Source organism: Emydura macquarii, unplaced genomic scaffold (genome assembly GCF_026122565.2).
Source record: "Emydura macquarii macquarii isolate MOO-44397 ecotype Brisbane River unplaced genomic scaffold, CSIRO-AGI_Emac_v2 contig_2636, whole genome shotgun sequence".
NCBI lineage: Eukaryota > Metazoa > Chordata > Testudines > Chelidae > Emydura > Emydura macquarii.
The window spans coordinates 26836939-26861607 of NW_027132773.1; the positions used below are offsets into that span (position 1 = coordinate 26836939).

At 42.3% G+C, this 24669-nt stretch overlaps 1 protein-coding gene across 2 annotated transcripts in view; it reads left to right on the forward strand.

Annotated features, from left to right (window-relative positions):
- Positions 1-231: 231 nt before the first annotated feature.
- Positions 232-24669, forward strand: part of MAPK12 (mitogen-activated protein kinase 12) — a 58772-nt gene continuing 34334 nt past the window's right edge. Inside the window, exons 1-4 of one of the 2 annotated variants that reach the window (XM_067564335.1) lie at positions 232-585; positions 1858-1987; positions 16457-16515; positions 19481-19592. In XM_067564335.1, coding sequence (XP_067420436.1) covers positions 470-585; positions 1858-1987; positions 16457-16515; positions 19481-19592 — 417 coding nt within the window. In that variant the 5' untranslated portion in view covers positions 232-469. The remainder of the gene's footprint in view (positions 586-1857; positions 1988-16456; positions 16516-19480; positions 19593-24669) is intronic. The other variant, XM_067564334.1, reaches the window with a different exon arrangement.

Here is a 24669-nt window from a genome sequence, read left to right on the forward strand (position 1 = left end):
TTGGAAGGGGAGAGGTCATGGGGGAGTAACTCACCACGTGATCTCAAACAAAAAAAGCCAGTTGTAGTTGGTTTGAGAAAGCCAAGCAGCTCTTCCCTAGCCCCTGGGCTGCGAGACAGCCCCAGCCTTGCCAGGGCCACCAGGCAGCAACCAACCACACACACAAAGTTATTTATCTGTCACAAAGCAGGCAGCAGCCCCCAGATGCGCGGGGGGGGAGATTCATTCACCGTGACTCCAGCAGGACCTCCTCCTCTTCCTCGGGGGGGGGAGGAGGAGGGGAAAGAGAAACCAGGCGCTACATTCAGTCCCCGCTAAGAAAGGGACCCACGCGTACACACACACACACACACCCGGGAGCGCTTCCAAGCCCAGCCCCTCGCTCGCAGCAGCCCGGCCGCCGCAGCTCCCTGGCTCTCCGCGGAGTCAGGCTCTTTGTTGGAAGGCGCCGACAGGGGGCTGAGTCACCATGTCCTCCGCCAAGAAAGGCTTCTACCGGCAGGAAATCACGAAAACCTTGTGGGAGGTGCGGGAGCGCTACCGGGACCTGCAGCCGGTGGGCTCCGGAGCCTACGGCGCTGTCTGGTGAGTGTGAGACGGCGGGCAGGAGCGGGGCTCTCCCCAAGGCAGCCCCTGGCCGGGCGGGGACTCCACTGCGCGCGCCGCGCCCCGGCTAGGCGCGGGCTGCTGGGGGGCGGAGGTGCCTCTGCACGCGCCGGCCGCGGGAGTCGCGCTGCCGCCCCATTCACGGCCCAAGCCTTTGCCCGCCCTGGCGCGCCAGGCAGGTCCCGGAGGAGGCGGCTCCGTTTCCCGGCTCGCTGTGGGGGGCAGCGCGGCGGTTCCGCGGCCGCTTTCGCTTTGTTTAATTTCTTCCAACTTGGTGTGCTGGCTGCCCCGGCCCCCGCTGCCCTCCCCTCGGGGCTGGGGTGGCTGCAGCCAGTTTGGCACCTCGCACCGACCCGACCCGCTCCCACCCGTGCCCCCCGCCTTTCCTGCCCTGCCCAGGACTCCCTCCACGCCCAGCACCTCATGGCCACATAGCACTTGCCCATCTAGCCCGGCGGCTCGCTGCTAAGCCGAGGAGCAAGTTGTCCAGATCGCACAGTTCCGTAAAATCTGTACCTAGGGAAAGTTTCTTCCTCACCTGCCAGGGGCACAGCCAGTTTCTGCCCTGAAGCATGAGAGTTTCTGCCCCTTCTGTTTCTCTTGTCCTGCCTAGTGTAACTTTGTACGTTCTCCTCCATAGAAATGCCCAAGTGCTTTCCCAACCAGCCTAAAGCCTTGCCCTCTGTGGTGTCCTGTGGCAATGAGTTCCACAGTTATGGGCCCTGTAAAGCTGCATTTCCCTATTAGTCTGCTGCATTTCTTGCATTTTAACTTCATAAGAATGTTCCACTGTTTATTACAGTATGGGAGCTCATTGACTTCTGTGCCTTTATATAGGTCTGCTGTGGCTCATCTGACTTGGCTAGGAGGCATGGTCTATTTTGGAGCAAATTCTTAATTTCCCCTCTTTCTATCTTTAGCAAAAATCCTTTCTTAGTTGGATAACATATAGTGGAATTAAGACATTTCTATTTTTCTTGCCTAAATATTCCTCTTTATAGTTTTTTAATATAGCTTCTTTTCATCAAAGCATCTGGTATCATGTTAGATTCTCAATACTCTTGTGAGGTACTTAGGGAGTTGTTATTCCCCCTTTACAGTAGGATAAACAAGTCACATAGCAAATCAGTGGCAGGGCTGGGAGCCACAAACCAGGAGTCCTTTAACCTATTGTTCAGGGCATCTTGGGTGGCAGGACTTGCAGCATCACTCCAGTCCTCACTCGCAAACTCTATTCTTGTTCCCTTAAAGCTCAGCTATCGATGGAAGAAATGGCACCAAAGTGGCTATCAAGAAACTATACCGCCCATTTCAGTCCGAACTCTTTGCCAAACGAGCCTACCGGGAACTGCGCCTCCTGAAACACATGAAGCATGAAAATGTGAGTTTAGTCATTAGCATATCCCCTCAAGGCTGCAGTTTGCACCACAAAATGCATACACTCCACCATACACACTGATTTGCTGCCCCCCCGCCTCCGCTGTGTCCATAATCTGCCAAGGTAGATATGCCCTTGCACAATATCATCAGTATTTTAGCTGTAACAGAGATTTTTAGCCATATATTACTAAAAGTCCCGATAAAGAGCAAAGCCATCCTCATCATACACTTACCCCTGTCATCAGATTTTGTATGTGCCATCAAAGAGGAGCCATCAGAAGGTGACTATAACCTCTCCTGTATGCTTGATCATACATTGGTAACACTTGTTCTTTCCTCCTTTGTGGCCCCTCTGTTGTTTGTGGTTACCGCTCGTGTCTTTGGCTATACAGATTGGATACAAGGGTTAGGATTTTTCTGTGTGTTTGTGCAAAGCCTAGCACATTTTGGGCACTACTGTAATACAAATAAATCAACAAATATACACATCTATACATTGTAACCTCTGATGTGCATATGCCTGTCTCCAGTGATGGAATACTTGTTGGAGTGGAGGGATGTGTGTGTAGCTTTGAAGATTAATTCAGGGGTGATTTGGAGGAGAGTGTAATGATGGTTTTGTGAGGAACAGCAGTCAGGGCTGGCATTATTGGTGGACCATAGGAGATGGGGGAAAGTGATAAGAGATGAGTGATTAAATAGGGAGAAGCAGAATTGTGACGAGCCATGAAGATTAAGGGTAAAATTTTCAAAAGTGTCTAAGAGAATTAGGAGCCTTAGTCCTACTGATTTTCAATGAGATTTAGGCTCCTAAATACCGAAGGCCACGTCTACACTCAAAAGTTAAGTCAACCCAGCTACGTCACTCATGGGTGTGGAAAAATCCACACCCTTGAGTAATGTAGTTAAACCGACCTAACCCCCATGTAGATGGAAGAATTCTTCCGTCAACTTAGCTACCACCTCTTGGGGAGGTGGGTTAACTACACTGCCAGGAGAACCTTTCCCGTGCTGTAGTGTTTGTGTCTACACTTAAGTGCAACAGTGGCGCAGCTGCAGTCTGCTCTGGTGCCACTGTAGCATTTAAAGTGTAAACAAGCTCTGTCACTCTTGAAAATGGGAGTTAGGGTCCTAAATCAGTTAGGTGGTTCTTGAAAATTTTACTTAAAACACTTGAACTGGATATAGTCAGTTGAAAAGGGAAATCAAGAGGGGGGTTCAAAGAAAATGAGAAGGTTGGAGGTGATACGGTCAACATGGTGGAAGAGGAAGGTGATCTTAACAACTGTGTTTTCTATGGATTGGAGGAAGGTGATGTGTCACGGAGGTGGAAGAGGATGGGTCTGCAGTAATCAAGACAGCAGACGTTGAGGGCATGGTAGAAAACTAGCTGTTTGGAGAGAAATGGAAAGTTGGATTTTAGATACGTTGAGGGAAGAAGCAGTAAGATTTGAAGACAAGCCTGGTTGTGTAGTGGGAGGGAGGTGTCAAAGATGACTCCCAGATTAAATTCCTGATGGACATGATGGATAGTAATGTTGTCAAGAGTGGCAGAGAATAGCGAGCCATGGAAAGGGGTTCAAATGAAATCTCAAATTCAGGCTTCACTATGTTAAATTCAAGTTGATGGCAATTGCCAAGAGAAGATCTCAGAGACAGAGGCTAAAATGTGGGATTAGATGGAGCAGTGTTTCTCAACCTTTTAAGTAGCAAGTACCCCCTAACTTCTGAAAATTTTAAGAAGTACCCCAACACTCAATTTTCCATGGGATTTTATATTTACAGACTAATGAGAGCCATATGTTAGAAGAAGGGCTGAGTATATAAGGCCGTGATGTGACAGATGTCAGATCTAGTGTGGGTAGGATTACCACCTTTACACCAGGGGTGCGCAACTCAAGTATGTATCTGGGCTAGCGGTGATGTTGGCCAAAGCTAGGAGGCTTTGAGCAGCATGCCAATGCTGGGGAATATAAAGCACTGTGTCAAATTTTTTGCCGTAGATTTTAGAGGAGGAAGGGGTGAGAGAGACAGGGAAGGAGGGTGAGAGAGAGACAGGAAAAGAGGGTAACTGGTGAAATCTGGGGCTGTCATAGTTGTCAATTTCAGAGCTCTAGCTGAGCTGTGAAATTGACAAGTTTTCTGGGCACTGGGCTTTGAGCCAGGGCGGGGGACTGCCACCTGGGCAAGTTGCAGGCAGCTACCTCCTGGCTGCCAGCCTGGGAGGTGGGCGACTGCCACCCAATCCGAGCTGGGGCAGAGGAGGCTTCCTCGCCGGCTGGGATCCAGGGATGTGGGCAGGCAGCTGCTGCCCGTCTTCAAGCTGGGGCACTGGAGGCTGTCCTTTGGCTCAGAGCCGGGGCATGGGTGGCTGCCACCCAGCTGCATGCCCAGCTCGCGAGATGCAGGAGGCTGCCACCGGGCTCCCACCTGGGAGCTGTGACCGGGCAGGAAGTGGGGGGCTGCTGCCTCCCTCCCCCAGAAGCTGAGGGCTGCCACTCGCTTCCTGCTGCCTCCCCTTCACTCTGTTTTTCCCTGGGTACCCCCTGCCTGTGTCTCGCGTACCCACAGGGATACGCATCCCATAGGTTGAGAAACTATGAGATGGAGGAAGGGAAGACAGGTCAGTAGTGGAAAGGTTAATTTGTGAGTCACTGAGATACAGATGTTAATTGAAGATATCCCCTAAAGAGAGGGTGTATGCAGTCAAGGACAGAGTCCTGTGGGGCTCCTGCTGTCTGTGGGAGGAACGGGACCACAAAAGAGATGTTGAAAGAATTGTTGGAGTGGTAATAGGAGAACCAGGAGAGGACAGTTGCAAAGGTTTCAAGGACAGCAAAATCAATGGTACTTAAAGTGGCGGAAAGATCAAGGAGAACAGGTGGAGGCCAGGCCCTTAAATGTAGCCAGGAAGAGGTTGTAGAGACTTGGGTGAGAGAAATTTTGATAGAGTGAAGGAGTTAAAGCCAGACTGGAAGGGGCCCAAGATGGAGGATGAAGGTAATGGCTATAAATGGCATGTTCCATGAGTTTAGAGGGGAAGGTAAGGGGGAGATGGGGACATATTAAAAAGAGTGGGAGTGTGGGGCAACTGGCAAAACGTTTGAGGATGTGGGAGATAAGAGCATGCTTTTAATCTGAAAGGAGCAGGTTGCTTGAAAAGAGCTTGTGCAGGAGAGAGAGTGGGGGCAAGAAAGGCTAGTGGCTTGGAATAGCCAATCCTTGTCATTTTATGGTGGCATTGACACTTTGAACACAGCCCCAACAATGAGTTCAGTTTTAAAACTAATCCGTGAAACACCCTGGTTCCATATCTAGATGAAGCAGACTGCACTTTAGGCTTACAAATCCACTAGCATCCCTCAGGCATTTTAGTCTTAAGCCTTCTTTTATAATTTATGGTCAATTAATTTCACTCACTGCACCCCTAAAGTAATTGCGTTCTCCCATTAGCAGCTAGCATTTTATCTGTTCGACGTGCTGTACAGTTAATGTTTGTACATCACGTAGGCCTTTTTACTACATTTGGAACACTCACAAAGCACTCTGACTGAACATTTAGGAGATGATGAACTCATGCAGTTACCAAGTGTCCATCATAGCTGGGTGATTTCCCCCCCTATTTCTCAGAGTAATCTGTCCTTCAGCTGGCTAGCACTTTTCAGTTGTTGTCTTTGTGCTGTATATGCCCTTTAGAATGGTAATCTTGAACTCTTCCATGTGCTCACTTGATAATTAAAGACTTTAGAAGAGAGCAGACTCTAGGGGATATGATCTCAATCCATAAAAGGCTCAAGAATCAATACACATGAAGGACAGGAGTAATTTAAGGTCTCAGAAGGGAAAATGAAGGCGCAATGACTTAGAGCTACATAAGGAAAAGTTTAGGCTACATATTAAGGAGAGTTCCTTACAAGTCCTCCCAGAACAAAGCCTGAATAAGTAGTATCTGTACGTGGATTCAGGGGTGGAAATAACCACTCTGCCCAGCCAAGGGTGAGCTGGAGCTGCAACACAGCCCCTCTAAGGTTTCCCAGCCACTGAATATGGACATGTGTGGATCCAGTCCGCCCCAATGGTCCCTCTGTAGAAACATGCACTGAACCCACCACCACTTTGCCCAATAACTCCCTCTTCTTGGCACAACCCTGCCACAGAGCTCAAGTGACAGTGCGTATCTTGAGGGGCCTCCCTGAATTGGACTGAACTTCTCCTGGTAACATCAGTTAGTTAGTGGAATAGGCTATAAAATGTGGGGATCAAAGTACCAAAGCTGCAATTATTTAAAAACAAGTTCCAAAAGACATGAATGGGAAGGATATAACGAGTAGTCCTTTCCTGGTTCTACCATAAATACAACTGGTATAAAACATCAATCGAGTTGCAGTGCTGGTTTCCAAAATAAGATGATGTTGGAACAGGACAGAGGTGAATATTACTAATATTTGCCCTATCTATGTTAAATTTTAATAGTACCTAGCCCATGACATCTAGAGTAGACAGTATATAATAGGCAATCTATCAGCACTGCGTGCCAACGCAAACAGTGAGGCTGCTGCATTTTATGTTTGGGATGCAGCTGCAATATTGCATTAATCTGCTAGTATGCAATCTTCTTCAACTTGCTTTTTTTCCCCCCCTCAAGATATAAATGAGTTATAGATGCTGGAATGCCATCATAGTTAAAATTATATCCTATTTGCTATTATAAATTATGTTTTTCTTAGACAGTGTCTTATGTTTTAGTTAAGCTTTTAATATGGAATTCTTATGAAAAGTATTGTGTATTATTGACAATATGCTACAGAACTATTGCAATGATTTTTTTTTTATTTGTGAAGCCATTTTGATGGAATATGTCAAATAGCTAGTAAGATGAAAGATCTTACATTGTGTTGAAAATATTGCCGTATTCAGCCTTAATCATTTCATTTGATGATATATTCAGAATGATAGAAGAATACATCTTGGTATAATGTATTGTGTCAAAAATATTTGTAATAATTCTTTGAGCTTTCATCATGGTATGCTTAATTCTATCCAGTACTGTGCCACAACAGTGCATCACCACATTTGGAAGCAAACTACTCTTTAATATCCTAGAGTACCTTAGTCACATGAGTAGTCCTTTTGGAGTATTCCTATTGACTTCAGTGGGACTACTCACGTGACTAAGGGTTGTAGGATCAATCACCTAGGGAACGATCCTGCAAGTGTGTGTGTGTGTGTGTGTGTGTGTGTGTGTGTGTGTGTGTGTGTGAGAGAGAGAGAGAGAGAGAGAGCGAGTAGTCCTATTGAATTTAACTAGAATTGCATCACTGGGGAGCTACTCAAATGAGTAGATGTTTAAGCATTTGCAAGACTTTTGCCCCAGATCATAAGTCTCTGGGTGCAGGGATTCTGTCTTCCTTTATGTACTCTAGATCTTTGTGCATGCTGGTGGCTTTGAAACAACAGTACACTATTAAATATACTATAATATTTTATAAAGGCAACAAAGTCTTGGTAATGTGAGAGAGACTTCACTCAGTCCTCTGCTGCTGAATCCAAGTGGAGAAGTGATGTGAGACTACAGAGATTTTGTGTGTGAGGGTTGTTGTGTTTGTGGAGCAGAGAAGTGAGAAATTGTGAGGTTCTGTTCCATTTGTTTCCAAATGTCAAAATGCACCATGAATAGTCCCACTGAGATCAATGGAGCATAAAGTTAAATACATGCAAGTACTTGCAGGATCAGGGCCTTTGTTATTTCCATTTGACAAATGATTTGGTTTTCATGCTGCACACTGAACAGAGCTGGCATTAACATGCCTGTGTTCATTCAACAACAATTTGTATAGTGACTTATTTAAACTCATCTTGGTGCCCTCCTGGGGATATTTGTTAATTAATGGTTGTTGCAGAGCCACCAGTGGGAATACAGAATATTGGGGGGTGGATTTTATGATGATCAAAAACAGTGACTATTGTTAAAGTAATTTATTTTAATTTCTCAGCAATGTAGTGAAATGTTTTAAAATAGCCTAGATATTGATAAAATCTAGAGGACATCCCTGACCCAACCCTTCCAAATTTAAATTCAGAACATACTTTGGGTCTAAAACCCTTGATAATTGGCCTTTAACATTTAAAAGTTTTGAATTGGTTAATGTACTACAGATGTTTTCTCTTCCTTATAACACTGTATTTAGAGATTCAGATTCAATATTTATTTAGAAGAAACTCTATACTATACTCCTATTCATTGTTTGATTTACTGATTATTCTCTAGTGTGTTCCCATGTCCAAAAAGCAACTTATGTTTTATAGTATAAGAATTATTTTACTTTCTCATGACTTTTGAAGAGAATTCAGGTATTTATTAGATACCAAATCAGCTCACAATTTTCATATATTTTCTGACTAAACTACAGCCCTCCAGTTTTCAGATAGTAATATTAATAAACTGAACTCTGTGTTTTGCAAAATGCTCACATTGTAGGGCTATTTGTTTAGGCGTATACAGTGTGCCTATCTGGAAACTCTTAAGTCCATGAACAATTTAAAATTAATTTTACAAAATAATTCACTCAGATGCAGTGTCAAAACTAAAACAGCTCCCATCCCACCAAAACTGATATTCCCCTGTCCATTCATCCATCTACCTACAAAATGCCAGAGTAATAGATAGGCTTTCCAACATGTCCTGAATGCAAATAATTTCAGGTTGTGTCAGAGCAAGGGAGGAATTTGTTCCAGAGTAAAGTGCCCCTTGCTGAGAAACTCCATGTCCCCAGCTGAACAAATTTTGGGACTGTCAGCTCAAACATCTTGGCTGATCTCAAATGCCTGTTAAAACATGGGAAGACAGGCAGTTTCTATCCAAACCATGAAGGTTTGATATAGATCAAAACATGCATCTTGGATTGCAACAGGAAATGAACTGAAAGTCTGTGCAGTTTTTGGAGCATGGACTCCCTGCAAGGAATACTGCTAGGTAATTGGGTAGCCACTTTCTGTACCAGTTAAAATTTCACCTACATCAAATTTAGCCTTCAATGCAGTGCAACACAGTAATCTAGGCTGGAGGTGACAAACGGATGGGAGAGTGAGAGATCACATTCAAAAGACACATTCATAATTTTTTCTGCCAAGATGGAAAAAAGCATTCTTGGCTACCTCTGCTATCTGGGTATTCAGAACAGCCAAGGATCTAACAGGATCCCCAAATCATGAACTTCATTAACAAAAGACTGGCAAATCTTCAGTGTAGTGACATCACCTCTGTCACTTCCTTTGTTGGTTTTTGACAACCTACCAATTTTCCTTTCTGGACTGAGCTTCAGCTAGCTAGTTGTCATCCAAGCCACAACCTTGGCTAGTTACACGGAAAGCAAATCAATCACACAAACTTGATCCAATGAAACAGAATTGAGGGTCATCGGCATACTGACGGCACTGCAACCCACACCTTCTTTCTATCTGCCCTAGTGGCCCTACATACATTTAGAACAGCATGAGTGACAGAATAGAATCCTGCAGTACATCACAGAAGACAAGCCTGAGGGCAGATGAGAAAGCAAATATTACTTTCTGGGGCCCCTCAGAGAAAAGAATGGAGCCACTCAAGCCTGACTTGAGTCTGTAGGTGTATTGACATCACCTGTTGGTCATGTTGCTGGAGTGTTACTTCCTCATCACACTAGTCAGCATCCAGTGTTCACATAAGTCCTGCCGTGCTTTTATTTTACAAAGGGCATCATCTCCTTCAGCTCTCAGAACTGTAGTGAATCTATGACTGGTAGGGAAGATTTTTTCTGATTGTTCGCCTGCTTTTTCTTGGTTATTCATTCTTTTATAACTTGGGAAGGATGGAATTATGTGGGGACTCATAGAAGGACAGAGTGTTCAGCCTGTCAGGATTACATGGAGGAGAGAGAAGGGAGTTCTCTGTCCATCAGCAGTGATCCTTCTCTTTGATGGATTGGAATGGACAGCCACTGAAGAAAGACCCGTTGAAAAAAGAGAGGTGATTGCAACCCAGGCCTGGTGGCAAGGGGGTTTAAAGTGGAAAAAGGATGGGGGGTCCTTAGAACACTAAACAAATGCAGAGACCCTATGATGTGAGGCAAATATAAATATACACAAAATGAAGCTAACCCTGCAGGAAATCAACAGTGTGATCTGCAGTTTATATACATCATCAGGGATGGCTCTTATAGTACAAGATTGTCCTTACGTTTTCAGTCTGAGTGCCAAAGTCACTTAGCTTCACTGTTTTTTCCATGCATAACACTACAGGATGAGACACTTACAACATGAAATGTGCCCTACATTATGTATTAACGCGTACAGGATCTGAGGCTGCAGATGACATGCCACATCTAACTTCAGAAAACTTTCCTTTATATAAACCAGTCTTCAGATAAGACTGCTTATGTAAATGAAACCATATTAAAATATATATTATATATTTCAGTTTTAAAATACATCAGTACAATTCAAACAGAATCAGTGCTTGTAATAAAATACTTATTAGTCTAAGTTTTCACTGAAAATCCCTTTGCCTTCTGAGTTAGCCTGGATTCAGATTATGCCGTTTGAAAGTTCAGTCTCTTTAGAGGCCAAAAGTGGTTTTGGTTCCTTAAATTGGTCACCTGGCATCCAGTTAGTCATGCAGATTTATCTCTGGGCAGGTTGTTTGTTTGCTTCATACAATTTGCCTGATGATGAGTTTCCTTAAAATTGTTTGTAGGTGGCATTTAGAGAGAAGAGTTTTCTCTTGATTCCCTCATTTCCATTCCTTCTTTTGGTAGAAACTATGGAATTTCATATTTCAGTTATTATGTGCGAAGAACACTAATTCTTAATTTGTGCAGAGGAGGTGGAAAGGAACAAAAACAAAACCATCCAAACACTTGATCAGTAATGAAATCTGACCTGACAACCATAAGTGGAATAAGATATTAATTACTCCCTTTCATTGACAGGGCCTCACTAATAAATCAGGGAATAAAGAAAAATGGGGCGGGGAGAGCAGTTTTATAAAAAAAGAGGCTTCTCTTACAGTTAAAATCTAGTGTAGAGAAAACAATCAGCATACTTCACATACAGCAGTGGTTCCCAACCTGTGGTCCGGGGGCCAAAAGTGGCCCATGGGGGCTTTCAAAGTGGCCCGTGGCTCCCCTCCTGCTGGCTGCAGAAGGGAGCTGCTGCCTAAGTACCCAGGCGGCGCGCGTTTCCGTGGGGCTAAAAGACCAGCGCAGGCTCCTTGCTGCAGCCAAGGGGGTGGGAGCTCAGCGCTCTCCTCCCCCTGGCTGTACCAGGGAGCACAGCCAAGCACTCCGCCTGGGTCCATAGGTGCTGGGGTCCCTCCTGGAGCCAGAGGGAAGAGAGATCAGCGCTCCCCTTCCCCAGCTCCAGCAGAGTGCAAAGCACTCTGCCTGGCTCCCTAGGTACTGGGGTCCCTGCTGGAGCAAGAGGGAAGGCAGGCAGCACTGATCTCTCGTCCCCCTAGCTGCAGAAGGGAGCCAGTGCCTAGGGACCCAGGTGGAGTGCCCAGGGCTACAGGAGGTATGCAGTTTCCGTTCTTTAGCCAGGGAGAGGGGAGATCAGCGAGGAGCTGCCTCCTCACTGAACTCCTTCCATCTGGCTGCAGGGGGGGGGGGGGGTGCCTGCTGATGGAGACTGGTGGCCCTTCAGTGTTGTAAAAATGGTATCTGTGGCCCTCGAGCCAAAAAGGTTGTGAACCATTGACATACAATATACTTCAGAAAAGCGTAATTTGACAATTTAAAAAAGGGGTTTGTATATCTGCTCAAAGAAGCCACTAATGTCTTAAAACATATAATGGATAATCTATTCAGATACTTGAAAACATTTAATTTACATCCTTGAGTCCTGCAGTCTGATCTGGGTGGTTTCTTGTGTGTGTGGAGTCCAGTTAAAGTCACTGAGGCTCCACTGGGGTGCAAGGATCCACCCATACAGATCATACTGCAGCATGGGGCTATACTGATCACATGGTTGGCAAACAATGAAGTTTGATGAACAAATCTGGCTTGAAATTTATCCAGACCATCTTCAAAATATGTGTCTAAAACACTAAGTTAACTAGAAACAGAAGTATGGACAATCTTGGAAATAGACTTGCTATCTGACAAAAATATCCACGAGGATATGACAAAACCTACATCAAAAATCCCTGAGTAATTCTACAGTGCAGAAATGATGGTGGTATAACTTTTTTCAGTTGATTATAATTTTATTAGTTCATATTAAATTAAATATAACAAATTCATTAAGCCATAAAGCAAGGCATAGTCAATGTATCAGTCACTCAAGTATTTTGAATAACAGCTGTATGTAGAAATCTTTTATACCAAATATCTGCTGAAGTCATTGCCCTCACTCTGTCCCTCTCCTCTATGTGTGGGTACAGGTTGACTCTGGTGGGGCAAAATTCATATGTTTCTTTTGTTAAAAAGAGGAGGGGAACATGGCTCCCTGGCCTTTCCAGTTCAGTTGGTGTTGCTTCCCAAGATAGTCCTTGATCTTCTAAGTGTGGCCTACATTCTTTGCTGCTAGGTGTATACATTGCTTCTAACTATATTAAAATACATATTATTTGCTCGTGCTCATCTTAGAGTTTTCCAATTCGCTCTGTATCATTGTTGATAAATTCAAGGTATTTTCTATTTTATTTTATACATAACAAGTTATAAAAGAAATAAGCACACTTGTAATTTGTGCTTTACTATCCCCACTGGTTCTAATATCAATCGTGTTTCCAACATACTATCCAGTCATTTTTTTAATTTTCTTTAGTTGCTGAAATTGCGTCTTCCTTAGAGTATTTATTTTATCTTGTTGTCTCTTGTTTGTAAATGTATCTGCAGCAAGCTGTGGCATAAATGGAAATTATTAATAACTATATTCTAGCCTGGGAAAAACACCCTGAAACATAGCTATTAAATAAAGGTCAATGATGAGAAGGAAACAGCGTTCTCTCTTTGATTTTTATAAATGATTAATGTCAATTTCCAGGATGTTGCTTTAGAAAATCCATTATGAAAAAGGAGAAATGATTTTATCGTATCAAATGGGTATGACAATAAAAGAGGGACTACCATCCATTGTATGTTTATAGAAATATTCTGTATTCAGTTCCTATTTTACTCTCTACATTGGTTTTTTTTTAATTTCCTTCAAGGTGTTTAGAATGGGGTTGCTGCTTTTTCCCTGGTCTTTACAATTCAAAGGATTTGCAACAACAAAGACAGATGACAAGTTTGTTTCAATTAGTTTGCCAGTTTACCTGAAAAGTATGAGCAGAGTTCTTGCCTCTCAGGACAAATCCTGTTGTTAACTAACAGGATAGTTCAAGTAACTAACAAACTCCCACTGACTTTAATGGGAAATGAAGCAGAACTTTCATGAACTTTACTAATTTCTTTGATTTGTGGCTGATATTTGCTGTTGAAACACCTTTTCCAGCTTCCCATGTTTCACAACAGGAACAGGGGCATAATACAGGTTCCCATGCCTTGTTTGCCTTAAGGATATTGGTTGCAAATTCATGTGGTGCACCATCCATACATTGCCTTATCTTCTGCTGCATCAATTACTTTTCCTACTGAAGCCTGCTGTCCCCATGTCTCCTGGTGCTATAGGCAACCACTATGTATATTACAATCTAAAATAGACAAGACATAGGGCAACAGTTCAGGTAAATGAGGGCATAGAAAGCTTATTGGTTAGGAGGACAAGGAACACTTCTTCCCAGGAAGTAGTGGGTTTTAATGGGGAGAGAAAGCATTTGATGGACAAGGTTGACGTTCACATACTAACTTTCCATTTCCAGTGACACACTCTTTGGATGCTATCTATATATATGTTAAGAATTTTTTAAATGTAGATGCAGCCTGGTGCAGCTTTAGAAAAGTGCACATGCACCATTTTAACTAGCAGCAAGGCCCTTAGAATTTCATGATGCAGCTTCGGTGTCACTTTCTGCATCACAAGGGAAAAGTTTCTGGGGTGACTATTTATAAAACTCTGTAGAAATCTGAAAAATAAAAAGCTTGCTATAATCTTAGCACTTTCTTCTTCATTAGCATGGCTTGGGCAGTTAGCAACGATTACAAATTTATATCTAGATTTGATAGCCAGCACATTGCCACAAGCAGAGAGCTGGTGAATGTCCTTCAGGGTCCTGGTGAAAGAACAAAGGGGGCACTCCGATATGATGTGCGCCATTGTTTGTGACTGATGACCACAGTCGCATGCAGGTGTTTGCCTCATTTTTCATTTAAATAGGGTTTGTCCACATCTCCCAGGAGATGTCCTGTTGCGATTCCATCTACGCCAATTTTTCCAACATAAATCGAAACCCGGGGGTTCCTCAGCAGGTCAGACTGTTTATTTTGAGCAGTCGAAATGCTCCACGTGGCTCTCTCTTGAGCCTCAGCATCGAAGTTGAGCGTAAGGATCTTGATGCAGTTCCATAGGGGGTGGTGGGATTTTAATCTTGTCTTTTCTGGGTTCTGTGTGTCGTCATTGCATTGATGTGGTTAAGAAAGCCAGATGTCTGGGCAGCTCTTCTGATCTGTGGAGGCTGGATGTGCGATAGGACTGGGATCAAGTTGACTGCTTGGGGTCGATTTGAGCATCCCTGACACTATGTGCATGGTGTTATTGAGTTCACTATCAAGGATTTCAGTGTGACTACAGTGAGACCACACAGGCGCGCAGTATTCAGCCACATTACCGACCTCCCAGTGAAAGTAGCAACAATTATAGTTCCTCAAACCACCCTTTTTAGTACCAAAAAAGAACCGTTGGACCAGTCCTCCGAATAAACCAATTTAGTGTAGAAGGGATGTTCAAGGAAAAAGTGAATTACCTCTCCAGGACCCTCAAAGATCATCACATTGACATCGTGGCCCTCAAGAAACATACGTGAAAGAAGAAGACAAAGCTGCCAGACATAAAATCTATGGCTATACCAAAATCTCAGCACTCAGCATGGTTTTGAATACATACATCCTCCTTTACTTTTACTTTTACTTTTTTTTTTTTTGATGGTCTAGTAAGGAGTCTTATTAATGTTTAGTGAAGTGGTTCTTTCAATTTTTTAAATTGTTCTTCTGATTGGTTTAAAAAAGACTATATTACAAACTCCAGGAAAGTAATATGCTTAGCAGTGCTTCCAAAGATGCAGCATGGATGCAAAGATAAAGCTTTTTATCTATGTATTTAATATATCTGGTTTTTATACTGCACTCATCACCATAGTATTTTGATTGTGTACAGGCTAACTTTAAGAATTCCTCCTGTAAACTTTTGATATAATTGAAAAGGTTGAAAGTTTGTGTGTAAAGGTTTTTTTGAAGGAGAGGAGAGAGAAGAAAACTTTTTATATTCAAAGATTTAAATTAAATAAATATATTTCTCATCTGTATTTCTTTCACCCCTCCTCTTCAATTTCTGTTTTTTTAAAGATGTTTAGTAATATATCTTAAGTGTTGGAAGGAAAGAGGCAATTTAACCTTTCTCAAAGCAGGTTTTAAAATAGTTTCTAATGTTGGTCCTTAATTTCATGGTAATGCCACAAAGCATGATACTAGTCCTGATTATTGTATTTTTTTCATTATTTAATTTACTGATGGTTAATTTATTTGAGTGGAGTATTGGCAGTGAATATAAATATATCCAGCCAGCTGGTTTCATTCCACTGAAGGACTTACCAGTGGAAAATCAGGGAAAGGCATGTTTATTTTATACATTTTATTACAGTTATGTTGTCACAGAGAATATTGTTAGGAGAATCCAAAATAACAGAGCTGTTAAATTCCCAGTTGCATTTTTGATGATGACTTACGGTCACTTAACGTCAATTAGCCCCTTTTACAGGAATAAAAAAATTTAGTCTCAGGATCCTGGCCAAATTCCATTCTGGGAATTATGTTCTGCATACCAAAAATCCCCCACAGATGAATTTGGAAAAGGTATTCTTTATTTCCTTTCCTAAATTGTTTAGTGTTATTATGCACTTTCCCAAGGTTGGCTCACTTTTCCCAGAGGTGACTGAATAACAATGATGGACTTTTCCTGTGTAGTTGGTATCGTTTGTTTGTAAAGCATTTCGGAATTCTTCAGGATGAGCGGTGTTACCAGTTATTTTACATAATATTATTTATCACTTGCTTGTAAATAAAAAAACCTGTAAATTTAAAGCTTGTTTATCATTAGGTCAAGCAGACCTAGTGATAGAAGTGAAAATTGATGGGATAATGGTGACAGACTTTCCTTCTTTAGACTACGAGTTGTGTGCTTTAATATAGGCAAGCTACTTTTAATCTTTGTTTGTAACTAATGTCTCATTTTGGTAATACTCTCCACTATATTTCTTCATTTATTTTGTGATTTGGGGATTTTATGTTGATGAAATATTAATCCATATATTTCTGTTTTTTCTCTCTCCTGTTTTTAGGTTATTGGAATATTGGATGTGTTCACACCAGATGTAACGCTGGAAAAATTTAATGATTTGTAAGTTTTTGATTCTTTGGGAAAGCTTAGGCATTAACTTATGGTTTATTTCTGAATTTCAGTTTAATGTAAGTATAATGTGCACCCCAGTAAAATGTCAAAGGATTGTAAGAGAGTTAGATGCCTACCTGCCATTGAAAATCAATGAGAGTTGGTGAGTCTCTCCCTTAGGCACCTTTGAAAATCCTAAGTTTATAGTTTTGATTTCATATAGTAGAAACAAAGGGCCAAATTCTGATCTAATTTAAATTGTTGTACATCTAGAGTAAGCCCATTAACTTCAGTAGATTGTTGTGGGCTTCCTCTATTATAACTGGGATCAGAATTGGATTCTTATTGTTTTGAAATCACTCTTCTGGTAATTCAAATCTATCCCATGTTGTTTAAAAATACAAAGTTAAAAATAAAAAAGTAGAAGAGGAAACACAAAAATTGGGTGAAACCCAAACTTGTGGACTCAGCGCTCCCTCTACTCATGCAAACCTTTGAGGCAGAGACCTTACAGTCTAAAATGCCTAGCAGACTGGCCCTTAAAACATCACCCATGAGTTTTGAAGGTGCAAAAGGGGGACAGAGGATTTTTTCATGACTAGAAGTGCAGTAGTCTGCTGCAAAGTGTGTTGTATACACACTCAGCAAGCTGTCCAATGTAAGCAAGTACAAATGTGTTTACAATTAAAACAGAAATGAGGGGAACCTTATGTGCATCAAAGGTCAGATGAGTCATTCAAAAGGCGATTTGATTGTTTACCTTTTACTAACTAGTCATGTGGGAGCTTGTTTGGTCTTGCTGTAATGCAGCTGTCTAGTGTCTAGAAACAGCAGTGCTGGGACAGGCAGTTCCACCATTGCCAGTCCCCAGGCACGTTATTCCTGTCTGAACCCTCTGGGCACTGGAAGGAGTATTCTCTGATGTGGCTCCTGTCCCTTCTTTTTTCAGGGAAGCATGCATTTAGGTCTGCCATCAGCATCAATCTGCCAGACAATGTGGCAGAGGAATTGGGGCCAAAGCCCCATCCCTTCTGAGACCCCAGGTGGTATCTGACAATCCCCCCCCCCCCCCCCACAGCCCTTTAGCTCAAGGAGTACGAAGCTAGGACCCCAATCCTGCAAAGATTCACGCTTATGTTGAACTTTCTGCACTGTGAATAGTTGTGTTACTTTGTTAGGACTACCCCCAGAACATACAATTGATTTTATGCAAAAGTCTTTGCAGGATCAGGGGCTAGATCTGTATTTGCTTCCTAAACAAGTATATGAGGGTGGGAGGGGGGGTTGAGCATTTACACTTTCTCTTGCCCGCTCTTGTATCCGTATAGTGGGAGACATAATGCGGTCTGTGGTGTCACTATTTGTGGTGCTGTGGTTTTGAAGTGCTCCTTTATAGCCCTCTATTTGTAGGGATTAGGCTGGAATTTTTAAAGGAGTTTAAGGAAGTTAGGTGCCCACCTCCCCTTGACATTAATTGGGAGGTTAGCACCACCTGCCATTGGGCTCCTTTGAGAATTCCAGCCTTGGAATTAACTGAGTTTTTATACAGTCCAAATAAGCCCAGCAGGTTTATAAAGAAACAGAAAATAAAATGAAAACTCAGTCTGAATTATATTGATGGTGAATTAATAATAAAATCAACCTTTTTGTGTATTAGTACTCAAATAATAGCTGTGTTTATAAAAGTGCTGTCAATAAAACAAATAAATATACTAATACACAGCAGAGAGGTTTCATTCTCTGCTCTTCTACTTATCTTCTGTTTCTCCATGTTGTACTTGAATTAAATTGCTCAAACTTTGTACCAAAGGGAGTTAGGTGCCTACATCTCATTGAAAGGGATGTGGGAGCCTCATTCCATTAGGTTCTTTTGAAAATCCCAGTCATAGTTCTTTGGATCTACCTTATTTTGTCCCATGTCCCTGTGGATTATTATTTGATATCTGTTGCTCTTTCTTTAGTTTGAGAATAAAATTTTCTATTTTTCTCTTGATGCTATGTGGCGAACCTCTGTTATTGGAAGACTCAACCAAAAATATTGAAACTCTATAGATTTTAAACAAAGAAAAACCTTTTAAGACAATTGGTGAAATCTTTACAGATCAAACAATGATCCAATGTATTTCTACACTTCATAGCTGTGTCTACTTTTCATTATATACAGGGGCAGTCTTAAGGTTTGAGCCTTAAATTGCTGGAGGTGTGATTGGCTATATTAGTTGCTATAGGCTGGTCCTCCTGCCAGAGTGGACATCAAGCTAGGTTCTAAATTGTGAGCTTACTGCAGACCCTCAAAGAACCTGAGATCCCAAACTGTCCCGTTCTTAAATCTAGCCTGAAATATCAGCCTGACATACAGCAGTGGTTCTCAACCTTTTCCATACCTGGACTCCCTTCCCATTTAGAAATATGGAAAGTGCAGGGTGGTCATGACCCCCTGACATTTGTTCATGATCCCCAGGGTGAGAACTTGTGCCTTACAGTAATGTCTTCCTTTTATTTTGATCAGGTCTGTGTGTGCCACTCTCATTGAAATATGTAGTTGATCTTGTTAGGGATAGTACCCACTGGTTTGCATAACCCATGATAGTGCTTCTAAGGTAAACAATATATGCATTACAGAGCTTATTATCTAGTTATTCCTTAAGCATACATAGATCTTGTTTGGGCTCTTTTATCTTGTTCAGAATTTGCCATTTCCTATTAATTGACAACTTCCTATAACCAGTGACTGAGTTACTCAGTACCTGCTTAGAGCAATCATAATAGATAAAAATGAAGTGTGGAAGTCATATTATTTTTACGAGAAATTATTTGGTTCTAGAGGCATTTAATTAAATGAGAGATCAAATTAACCAGTAGCTGAATTAAATGATAAGATCTGTAATTTCTAATATCATTGAGATGTAATGTGCTGTTATATATTGCACTTTGACAAACTTGATGGAGTTATTTTGTACTTGGTTTTCTTTAGTTATCTAGTCATGCCGTTTATGGGAACAGACTTGAGTAAGATAATGAAGCATGAGAAACTAACTGAAGATCGAATCCAGTTCCTGGTCTATCAAATGTTAAAGGGCCTAAAGGTTAGCCATTTTTATTACTCTCTTACTTTCACAAGCTACATTTTTTTCTCAGGAAATTGATTTAGAGAGCTGCATACATTTTGCAATATTTGAAAGCGGAGCAAAATTTAATCTCCCTGTGGACGTTATGAGCCTTGGAATTCCCCACAGGGAATGTGTTTCATGATGATGAATATTTGGTTATATATTTTTTTTAAAATCACCCGTGGGGGTTGGAGGGTGAGTCCTTCACCCTGATGGTCGGATCTGTGCAGTTGCAAATACATTTGATCCAAGAAGACTGTCTTGTAGGCCTTTACGCTTGTATTTTAACAAGCCAGAAAAGTCACTACTGTGATTTTAGTCCATTCTCCTCCAGCAGTTGATTGTGCTGCTGCTTTGGCACACTTAGCCCCTGCTACCTGAGGGAATTAGAGACCAGAGGTGAAATCCTGGCCCTGTGGAAGACAATGGGACTGATTTCAGTGGGGCCAGGATTTGATCCTAGGCCAAGAATCAAACTTGGGTCTTGCATATGGCACTGCAGAGCACCAGGTTACATGGTCAGCTTTATAAGTCTTCTGTTTGCTGACATGCAGAAGATTTTTCATAGTCAGTTTAAAGTGCTGTGGTTAAGAAACAGTGCTTTCTCCTCCTGTATCTACTGGAGATGTTAGATCCTTCCAGTTCTTGCTTTCTTGTTAGTTCTGTTTATTTTAATTAAACATCTCTTGGGATCTCTGTTTATGTGCATATTCCCTGTGCCTATTGTAAATTTGTTTTAAACCCTTTTTGTCAAGGTCAACAGAGACCTTCAGGCATGGGCATCCCAAAGTTAAAGACCTGCCTTTATGTGATGCTGAGCTTCCTTGTATCCCTCTAGACACATTGGAAGATGAGAGCCCTCAGCATCTTACAGGATTGGGTCCCAGTTCTGCAAGGCACTAAAGCACATGAATCACCCTACTGAAGTCAATGGGATTGCTCATAGGCTTAATTACCTTGACAAATGAGGGTTTTAACATTACCTGTGAAATTCTAAAATACATTTCCATCTCATAACGTTTTATGTAGCCTTTCCCAGTTGGCCTGAAGAATCTCTGGAGTCTACTAGCCTGTGATGGTGGTGTGGCTTAGTGCAGGGAAAAAATATGCTAACACACTGTGGATTTTTAGTGACAAATTAACGTGTAATGTGGGCTGAAAGAAGCTGGAACTTCTTTAAAACCTCTCCCATTTCCATCCTCCCAAAAGAAGCCACCTATTTGTACTGAAAAATTGTGAATGATAGGGGATGAAAGATACTGGAAAAATGTCCATTGAAACAGCATCGCTTTTCTGAGATTTTTTTGGAGCATAGTTTAATACTAACTCAGTGTTTGATATTTTTATTTGATAATGGAAATATTCATAAATTTTAAGGCTAAAAAGGACCATTGTGATCATCTAGTCTAATCTCCTGCATAACACAAGCGATAGAATTTCATTAAGTATTGCCTACATTAAGCCCATATCTTATGGTTGAGCTAAAGCATATTTTTTTAAAAGACAGCTAATTTTGGTTTAAAGACCTCAAGTGTTGAAGAAATCTCCACCTCCCTAGGTAAGTTGTCCAATGGTTAATTACACTCACTGTTTAAAAAATTCCATCTTGTTTCAGGTCTGAATTTATCTAGCTCAGTGATCCCCAAACTGTTGGATGTGCTCCTGTAGGGGGGCACGGAGGAAAGTTTGGGGGGGATGTGGGGCCAAGACCAGCCCTGGTGAGGGGCCGGGAGGGAGTGCGACCCATTCCCTCTCCAGCCCAGCCCCAGCCGCAGCTCTGCTCCAGTTCTGCTCTGGCCCCAGCCCAGTTCTGGCCCCAACTGCAGCTCCGCTCCGTCCTCAGCTCAGCTCTGCCCTCATTTCCTCTCCACCCCCAGACCAGCTCTGTCTCTAGCCCCAGTTCCTCCCCCATCCCCAGTTCTGCCCCCAGCTCCACCTTCAGCCCAAGCTCCTCTGCTGAGCCAATGGAGTAATGGAGTGGGGCACAGACAGATTCCATGACTGGTAAGGGGGTGTGTGACAGGAAAAGTCTGGGGACCACTGATCTAGTTACAGCTTCCAGTTGCTGGATCTTGTTAAACCTTTATCTACTAGATTACAGAGCCTCTACTATCAGAAATATTCTTCTCATATGTACTTTCTTTTAATAATGATACTGTTTATAAATTACTGTGAATTACCTCTGAAGTATCCAATCTCATACACTTTGTAGAGCAGTTTAGTATATGTGTAGGTTTGTCTTTCCCTCATATCAGCTAAATAAACAGATTTCCATCTTCATTGTTCTCTGTTTTGTTTTCACTTGGCTTTCACAAAATGGGCAATGATTATTAACATTATTTTTATGAACCATGAATGATAAAAAAATAAAGAAAAATATTTTGACCCTCCCCCCTGTTCCTGAATGATTCCTGTAAATGAAAGATTAGAATCTTCTCATTCTAGATAAGGAATGCAAATGAAAACATTGATTCTTACTTTTAAATTAGTGTGTGTTGTTTTGGTTTTTAAATATATTGTTTATCATGAAGGTTTATTGTCTCTCTTTTTTGTTGTTTCCTTCTGTTGAACGCTGTGCATCCAAAAGGAGAGAGCTTCCTTTTAAAAGATGCTGTATTCTGTCCTTATTAACATGCTGTGCTTCAACAACAATTTTAGCATACAATTGAGATGTGATTGCTGAAAGTGCCTTGACCTAGTTTTGCAGGGTGAAACCTGTCTTTCCCACAATGACAGCCATTTCTGTAGAATTGAATTCCTTTTATCTTGAGACACTAACTCCAACAAGGCCATGGAATAGCAAAATTTTTAATTGGATGTATATTTTTGGCTGCTTCTTCCTCTGTGAATATTTGGTCTTCAAGGCCTGGATCCTGAAATTAACAGCACAGAGGCAGAGCATGCAGAGTTACCTTGAGGTTAATAATGGTGGGGTGTGTACCCCTGTGCTATATAAACTACAGAATCAAGCCCTAACTGAGAAAAGCGTGTCATGTGTGATACTAAACCAGCTTTTCTTTCTGGTTTACTCTGGACCTGGCAAACATTTGAAATAAAAAAAAACAGGACACATTATGCCTGGCTACTATGATGATGGGTGCCTAAAGATTGCTGTTTTTCCCTTCCTTCTCACCTCACACACCACTGCTTAGTATATTTATCCCTTTGTGTCTGTGTTGTTTTCTCCTATTCCTAGATTTAGTGTATATGATTTTGTCTTGTCACTCATAAATCCTGTTCCCCCATTTATTCCTTTGCCCGTGGCTCCAAGTAGAAGGTTTTGTCCTGCATGCTGGTGTACTGTAGCTCTTTTATTTAGCCTTCATAAACATTCACTAATTAATCATCCCATGCCTTCACCATCAGGTATGTAAATGCTGTAATCCCCATTTACATATGGGGGAAGGCAGAAATAGTAAGTGTCTTGATTTTAAACTACAGAGAGTGTTGGCCTCAGATCTGGGATAAGAACTTGGAGTCTGGTACTTAGTCCCCTAAACCAGTGTTTATCAACCACAGGTCCATGGACTGGCGCCGGTCTCTGAATGCTCCCTGATACAGTTTAGGAAAGCAGCAAGCCGGTCCCTGGTATCAAAAAGGTTGAGAAACACTGCCCTAAGCCACACTGCATTGCCCTGTTGTGTATTTGGTCATCCTGGCAAACTGAGGTCACAACAGCTGTTCAGCAGAGTAGCCTGCTTAGCTGCTGGCAGCCGGCTCAGAGATACCTTGTGGCAACCAAAGTGCCATCAGAGACAGCCTGGCTACCATGGCTTCCCAGAGCTACAAATTGGTCGGGGCCTTTTCAGTGATATAGGAACCCAAGATCAAGGGTTTCATGTACCTTAAAAGACCAGGCTGAGTTGACTGTAGATGTGGTGGATGGCTAGATCATCAGGCTCAACGGGTAGTGATCAACAGCTCAATGTCTAGTTGGCAGCCTGCATCGAGCAGAGTGGCCCAGGAGTTGGTCCTGGGATCGGTTTTGTTAAACATTTTCATTAATGATCTGCATGATGGGGTGGATTACAACCTTAGCAAGTTCACGGATGACACTAAGGTGTGGCGAGTGATAGGTACACTGGAGGTAGGGATAGTATACAGAGTTACCTAGACAAGTTGGAGGATTGGGCCAAAAGAAATCTGATGAGGTTCAACAAGGACAAGTGCAGAGTCCTCCACTTAGGACGGAATAATTCCAAGCACTGCAACACGCTGAGGAGCTACTAGCTAAGCTGCAGTTCTGCAGAAAAGGACCTGCAGATTACAGTGAACAAGAAGCTGGATATGAGTCAACAATATGCCCTTGTTGCCAAGAAGGCTAATGGCATATTGAGCTGCATTAGTAGGAGCATTACCAGCAGATTGAGGGAAGTGATTATTCCCCTCTATTCGGCACTGGTGAGGCTACATCTGGAGTATTGTGTCCAGTTTTGGGCCTCCCACTACAGAAAGGATGTGGACAAATTGGAGGGAGTCCAGTGGAGGGCAACAAAAATAATTAGGGGGTTCGAGCACACGATTTATGAGGAGAGGCTGAGGAAACTGAGCTTATTTAGTCTGCAGAAGAGAAGAGTGTGGGGGCATTTGATAGCAGCCTTCAACTACCTGAAGGGGGGTTCCAAAGAGAATGGAGCTAGGCTGTTCTCAGTGGTGGCAGATGACAGAACAAGGAACAATGGTCCCAAGTTGCAGTGGGGGAAGTTTAGGTTGGATATTAGGAAAAACTTTTTCACTATGAGGGTGGTGAAGTACTGGAATAGGTTACCTAAGGAGGTTCATCCTTACAGGTTTTTAAGGCCTGGCTTGATAAAGTCCTGGGTGGGATGATTTAGTTGGAGTTGGTCCTGCTTTAAGCAGGGAGTTAGAATCAAATCATAGAATCATAGAGTTGGAAGGGACCTCAGGAGGTCATCTAGTCCAACTCCCTGCTCAAAGCAGGACTAACCTCAGCTAAATAATTCCAGCCAGGGCTTTGTCAAGCCGCAGCTTAAAAACCTCCAAAGATGGAGATTCCATCGCCTCCCTAGGTAACCCATTCCAGTGCTTCACC